The sequence below is a fragment of the Tribolium madens genome, unplaced genomic scaffold (genome assembly GCF_015345945.1).
Source record: "Tribolium madens isolate multiple individuals breed KSU strain unplaced genomic scaffold, Tmad_KSU_1.1 Scaffold_1;HRSCAF=32;Tcas5.2_LG8, whole genome shotgun sequence".
In the NCBI taxonomy this organism is placed as follows: Eukaryota; Metazoa; Arthropoda; class Insecta; order Coleoptera; family Tenebrionidae; genus Tribolium; species Tribolium madens.
In genome coordinates, this window is record NW_025400984.1 from 10,176,085 (window position 1) to 10,183,381 (window position 7,297).

Consider the following 7,297-nt stretch of genomic DNA (forward strand, 5'->3'; position numbering starts at 1 on the left):
AATTTTGTTTGTTCCAATATTCCAAAACGAAAAAAAAATTTTTTAAATTTTTTACAAATATTTGGTTATGCGATTAAATTGCTACGATTTTTTTTTTCTTTAGGTGTTAGGTCAAAAGCGGTTGCTTTATCAATTACAAAAATTGTGATTTCTCTAAGTCTTATAAAGTAGTAACAATTAAAAATAGTACGCAATTAAAAACAAAACAAAGAAATTAAAAAAGAAAAACAAAAAACGGAAATAAATGTGCAAAAAATTTTAAAGTAGATAAAAATAAACAGCAAACAGTTGGCTCTGGTTTACGAAAATAGAAAATATCTAGAATAAAAAATGTATCACCTGACCAGATTTGTGGTATCATGTGACAAAAAGTTTTAATTATTGTTGCCAATTGTGACAACAAATCACTATTTCTAAAAACAATGAAAAAAATACGAAAAAGAATTTCGTTACTCATCGGATTTTGAAAAACGTAATTTTAATACCCACTTGATTTATCAAAAAAATGACAAAGTAACAACTCAAAAAATTGAAGTTCAAACCCTTGTTGAGTCAACTTTTTTTTGTTAATTTTTTATCACTTTCTTGTTCATACGATTAAATAAGTACGAAATTATTTTTTAATTAGTTTAATTAATTTTTTTATTTTTTAATTAATTTTGTTTGTTCCAATATTCCAAAACGAAAAATAACAAAAAAAAATTTCGTTACTCAATAAATCTTGGAATACTTAATTACAATGCACACGTGATTTTTTCATGTTCAATTAAGATGTCAAGATGACAAGTGACAGATATGGCAATTCTGACAATTTATTCCAAACTCAAAAAATTCAAGTTCAAATCTTTGTTGAGTCAACATTTTTTCGTTAATTTAATAATTTATTATTTTTATAAATATAAATTTGAAAAAACTATTTTATTGGTAAAAATAAGTCCACTACAAAAAAAAATTTCTGATAAAATTTAAAAAAATCCAAAAGGGAATAAGAAAAAATCAAAAGCAGAATATGACACAAAAATGAAAAACCTAAGAAAAAGAAAGTCATAAACAAGGAAAACAACAATTAAGAAGAAAAATAAAAACAACAAAAACAAATGGGAATAAAAATCAAATTAAAAAAACAAAAATAGTCACTAATAAAAAAAATGATGAGAGAAATAAAACTGACAAAAAATAAGTAGGAAAAAAAAGAGTAATGGAAAATGTACACAACACTCAAAAAATTTTATTTAAAATTAATTTTTGGTCTTTTTGGCACCATACACCAAGTACCAAACATAACTATTTTCATCCAAATCAAAATTGTCATAAGACAACGACAATGACACATCTCTGGTAATATAATAATTTTCCGGACTGACCAAAACCCTCCATTTATATTCCGGGTACTTTTTATTATATTCAATCGCTAAATGTTTGGGAATACTATCTTTTGGGTACTGTTGCGAAATCTGGGCAATAATTTGTGGTCCTTCAATCAACATCTCATCAGTAGCATCGACATGATCTATAACATCGCCCTAAATTTAAAAAATTAAAAAAAAAATAAAAATCAACATGGTTCATTATTACCAACATGTGTGGCCTAATATTACTATGCTCCAGAATCAAGTGACCATCAACGTCATATTTAAGAATTGAGGGTTTCCCCAAACCGGCAGGTTTCAAACTGTCGATAAAATCGGAAACTTCCTTCTCACTCGCAATGGCAGTTTTATTATAAAGCGCAAAACCTTCAGATTTACCATACTACAAAAACCAATTACCCTAAACTCAAAATGCGCGTCAGGCTTACCAACTCATCTTTATCCATGTACAACAACGACTCGCATTTACCCTTTTTGTCGTACGACTCCATTGTCATACTTAGGGGAATCCCCAATCGTGCCATTGGTTCAAACAATTCTTTCATTTCGTTGATATCATCGTGTGGCAAAAGCCGTTCATCGTCTTCGTCACTGTCATCATCGTCATCGTCATCGTCAGTGCGTGCAACGTCAATCTCAGTCAACGGTTTTGGGGGAATTACAATTTGCACGGTTACCAACTGTGAGATTTTTCCAGTTTCGTCAAACACACGTTGCCAACCTATGACTGTCATATTCGACTCGTGGTCACTCTCATCTGTCATATATTCGGCCAACATCCCCAACTTGTCGTCCTCCCACGCTTCCGCAATCTAAAATCCCCCAATTCACAAAAGTGAAAAACCCCAAAAGACTTACAAAAAATTTAATCATATCAATGGGTTCCACATCTATTGCTTCAATCACCACTTCCTCATCTTCCGTCTCTCGTCTTTTCCGCACTAGAGTGCTAAAATGGTCTTTTTTTAGCTTCAACGGGAGGGAAGACAAGTCTTTCCGCATCCGTTTCAAAGGCTTGGAGGCCCCCTCAATAGTGGCCGTTAAAGCCACCAAAACAATGACAATTTTCAACAACATCTCGAAACTGAGTGCAGTTTTTGCCCATTGGCCGATTTAATACATCGGTTATCACTGACCCCTCGAACTTGATTTGATTTGTTATCATTGAAAACGAAATAATAAATTATGTAATTACAAAAAATCGATTCGGATGGAATAAAAGCTTCCAATCGAAACAAAAGTAAATTTTACGGGTGGTATCACTGATTTGTTGATGATTTGAGAGGAAATCTTGCGATTAGTGTAATAAAGTCAAGTGGGTGGCGCTTTTGACCCGATTTAAAACCACTTGATTTTGTTTGGTCTTCGCCCAAAAATATCGTCAAGGATGCAATAAATGCAATAAATAATACTTAACAGTGACCCCTGACCTCAACAGGGCAACTGCATATTCGGATAATTTACATAAGTATAGCTTTTTTTATTTTGAAACTGGAAGCAAATTTGCCCGATTTAACTCCACTTGATTTATGATTAAAACCAGCCGAACGGCCACTCTTATACCCGATTTATGCCCAATTGATTTCCTTTGGACCTAATTTAAAACCCTAGACTTTGTTTGGTTTTCGTATATTAAATCCAAAAATATCATCAATGCAATAAATAATGTTTTTTAACAGTGACTTTTGACCTCAACAGGTCAAATGCATAATGTACAATATTTACAAAATAAAGTTTTTTTTTGAATTTCAATCTCAAATTAGACCAAAATTTGAATCCTTTTGAAACAGGAGTTAAATATGTCTGATTTAAAGCCACAGACACAGTAAAAATTAATAAAGAAGGAATATTTTCAATTAAATGAAAACTATTGTACGTAAAAATACAATAGAACTCCGGTTTAAAGAGGAGTTTCGGATAATCGAGGTTCTACTGTACTTTATCTCATTCTCTATTTCTATCTCTTTCTTTCTCTCTTTTTTTATATCCCTTTCTCTTTTTACTTTGTGTGTGTTTGGTTTTAGATATTTTGACTTTTTCTTTCTCTCTCTCTCCCTCTTTGTTTTTCTTCATTTTTCTCTCTCTTATTTCTATCCTTCACCTTTTTTTGTTGCTCATTTTACTAGATTTAAAGGGCCAAATTTTCTATATACACCTCTGTAGTCGAAAAAAATAAAAGCAAAAAGGAGATAAGAAAAAACTCTCTCTCTATCTCTTTTTCCATTCTCCCTATTATTTATTTTTTGTGTTTTTTTCATTTTTTTTTTCATTTTTTTCTTCCTTTCTATCTCTCTTTCTTATTTTTTCGCTCTTTTTTTCACATATTAGAGTAGATTTTAAAGAAGCGTTTCGGATAATCGAGGTTCTACTGTACATTTTCAAGTTCTCTGTTTCTGTGTCTTTCTTTTTCTCTTTTTTTATTTCTCTCTTTCTCTCTCCTTTTATTTTGTGTGTGTTTTGGTTTTAGATATTTGTATTTTCAAAAGAATGAGTCAGATATCTCTCCTTCATTTCTTTTCCCTTTTCTCTTTCTTTTTGTTTTTTTTTCCTCTTTCTTTCTAGTTTACTCTCTTTCTCTCTCTTTTTTCTATCGTTCTCCTTTTTTTGTTGCGTATTTTCTTTCCCTCTCTCTAACGTCGATTTTGGATTTTATGACGTCAGTTGGCAACACTGGTACTAGATTTAGACGGCCAAATTTTCTAAATACGCCTCTGTAGATGAAAAAATTAAGTACAGAAAAAAATAAAACAAACTTTTTCTGAAAATATAACAAAAAAAATTAAAGAAATACAATAGAGCACACATTTGAGTTAATGTTAAAGAGGAGTTTCGGATTATTGAGGTTGTCTATACTTTTCTTTCGTTTTTTTTATTAGTTTTTCTCTTTCTATCTTCTTTCTTTTTGTGTCTTTCTTATTCCTTCTTTCTTTATTTTAATATGTTTCTCTCTCTCTTTGTCTTTCTCTGTTCCTCTCTATCATATTCTCGGTCTCTCTCGTTATCACTCTTTTTTAATTTTTTATAATTTTTTTATTTTTTCTTTCTTTCCAGCTCTTTCTTTTTTTTCGCTCTTTTTTTTAATATTAGAGTAAATATTAAAGAAGAGTTTCCGATAATCGAGGTTGTACTATACTTTTCTTTCGTTCTCTTTACTTCTATCCTTTTTTCTCTCTCTCTTTTTTCTACTTTCCTTCCCTCTTTTACTTTTCCTTACTTTTTCTCTCGTTTGTTTTTGTCTTTCTCACCGTCGGTTGTATATTTAGATATTTTACATTTTGTGTAATCAAAAGAATTGGTCCTTTTTCTCTTTTTCTTTCTCTTTATTTTATTTTCTCTCTCGTTCTCTCTCCTTTTTCTTTTTATTTGCTCCTTTTATCATTTTGTTCTTTCTCTCTCTGTCTGTCTAGGCATGTCAATATAAGTATTATGCTTCTGGGATAAACAAACAAAAAAAAAATGTTATCTTGACCTCGACACTATCGAGCACGAGTTGCATAATAAATTTTTGGTCTGTTTAGCATCCCTGACCTTGTCGATAACACTTAACCCGCGAATAAAACGGCTGTTACCACAAATTTTTGATTAGAATTCAGTCAGACATCATGCTGGTCCGTGTCTTTGTCTTATTTTCGTTCCTCCTAGTTTTGACTAGGGGAAAAACAGTTTACAAAGATTACAAACCTGAATATGTAAGTCTCGAAACATGTTGCGTGAAAAAATCTCAAATTTGCTTTTAGAAATTGGAAAAATCGCACTATCCTGGAAATTTCAGCACACTTAAGACACTACATGAGTTTGTTCGATTGGTCAACGAACACAAACTGAATGTTTCTATTATCATGTCGATGGGAAAAAATTACGAAAATGGTAATTTAAAAGAAGTCGTAGCTGCGACCCTTAATTTCCCTGTCAATTCTGTAAGTGGTACCAATTTTTCCAAAATGAAAAACTCAATCAAAATTTCAGGCAACCATCACCAAAGACGCAACGCTGAAAGAAGCCGATTTTGAAAAATTGGTCAAAATCGCAACCGAAGAACAAGTCGTAGTCGCTGGAAGCATTTCAACAGTAAACAATGGTACCGTTTTTGTTAGTAACAACATCAAAGAGGTACCAATCACAAAATCACATAAAATTTTCACCGGAATCAAACACGGAAAAACCGGATTTGTCTTCGATGACAAAAACTACGCCGCCCAGTATACCTTCATCACCCATGGTGCCGATGGTAAAAACACCACCACCAAGGTCCTCCACGGCGACGTTCATGTAAGTCCATTTTGGTACCGCTTTCGGTGTTTTAATACCGTTCCCATGGATACAATTGCTTTCGGTGTTTTAATAGCGTTTCCATGGATACAATCGTTTTCGGTGCTTTAATAGCGTTTCCATGGATACTACAATATTTTCAGGTTGACATTGTGGGTTCCGCTAACCTCAAAGACAGCGAAATTTCCACAATCAGGAAGGCCCTGATCGACGCCTACTTTACCTACGAGTCGGATGTGGTGCCCAGGGCCGTCTTTGCGATATTGAGTAAGCAATTGCCCGGTCACGAATGGGAGGTGGCCCAAATTGAGCCGCATAGTTACATCGATTCGGATAAATGGATTCAAATGAAGATTGTTGAAGATGAGTTTCTCGTGTATTCGATTTGAGAATGAGAGAGAGAATAAATTGTGATTGATGTAAATGTATTGTAATAAAGTTTGAAATGAATGATGGCGACGTTTAAAAAATAATTAGCGGTAGATGTTGTGTGCGGTTTTGAGTTTTATTAGTTGGAGAGGTCTTCGGTTGTGGTTGGACTTATCGTCGGAATTTTATGTTGGCAGTCGTGTCGTGGATTTTTATGACCGAAAACAGGCCGACTGAAGCGATAAAGGAGTTTATCGCAGTGGCATTTTGATTTGTGGAAAAATATGAATGAGCGGTTTTGCAAATTTCATTCGAGGAAACTGAAATTTATCAATTAAACGAATTTATTTATAAAGCTGACAACTGTATGAAAATTTTTTAAGCAAACGTAATAATTCTCGTGATTCTGGTTTTAAAATAAAAGCAATTTTCAATAGAAAAAATTCAAAAAGTACAGTTATAATAATTTATGGTTACATTTAAGTGAATTTTCACAAAAAGACATATACCCTCAAAAATGAAAAAAAAAAAACCTGAAACCTATTTGTAGATTCGAAATTGAAATAATTGATAGCATTTTCGATTTTTTTTATCAAAATTTTGGTTTCTGTTACAGGAGAGTGGGATATATTGGACCGTATGGTTACTAAACGCAAATACAAATTAAAATCAGCACTAAAATCGCTTAATTATTTTTTTTAAACAAAAGTAAAAAAAAATTTAATAAAACTAACAGAGGTCCCTATTTGAATAGTAGGTAAATTTTTGGGACACCGAAAAGTAAAATAAAAAAATTAAATAAAAAACTATTTAATACATACATAATAAAAAAAAATTTAAGATCAATAATCTATAGAACAAAATGAGTAACTATAAGAGTTGGTTGATGTATATAATAATATATTATTTTTTTTATATATTTAAAAGAATGTGTTTATTATTTTACAACTGTTATAAGTTGACTTATGAGAAAAAAACCTTTGTGGTTTAAATTGGAATAAAGATGATGATTTTACAGCATGTTTTCCAAAATGTGGTCCATTGTTCCCGAACTTACCCTATAATACGTTTTTTTCTCCAAAACAAATATTTCTGCTAGGAGAAGATGAATAAAATCAAAATTCTTTCTGAAACCCAAAAAACAGAAAAGTTGAAAATTTCAACAATAATATTCTTTACAAATAAATAAAATGAAGAAAAGGACAAATAAAAGTAAAAAAATTTAGTACTTGAAGAAAAGAGAGTGACAATATTTTATTGGAAAATCAAAATTCAGTAAAACTTAAAAA

The 7,297-nt window shown here is 31.4% G+C and overlaps 2 protein-coding genes across 2 annotated transcripts; one reads left to right on the forward strand and one right to left on the reverse strand.

Annotated features, from left to right (window-relative positions):
• Positions 1-1,208: 1,208 nt before the first annotated feature.
• LOC123003765 lies at positions 1,209-2,463 on the reverse strand. The gene is made up of 4 exons (XM_044396750.1): positions 2,229-2,463; positions 1,799-2,182; positions 1,576-1,752; positions 1,209-1,523 (listed from the first exon to the last, which is right to left on the reverse strand). Exons 1-4 carry the CDS (start codon positions 2,445-2,447, stop codon positions 1,239-1,241), a joined length of 1,065 nt encoding a protein of 354 aa, XP_044252685.1. The 5' UTR covers positions 2,448-2,463; the 3' UTR covers positions 1,209-1,238.
• Positions 2,464-4,899: 2,436 nt separating this feature from the next.
• On the forward strand, positions 4,900-6,089 carry LOC123003766. Its single transcript, XM_044396751.1, has 4 exons — positions 4,900-5,059; positions 5,108-5,287; positions 5,337-5,639; positions 5,783-6,089. Exons 1-4 carry the CDS (start codon positions 4,973-4,975, stop codon positions 6,026-6,028), a joined length of 816 nt encoding a protein of 271 aa, XP_044252686.1. The 5' UTR covers positions 4,900-4,972; the 3' UTR covers positions 6,029-6,089.
• The last annotated feature ends 1,208 nt before the right edge of the window (positions 6,090-7,297 follow it).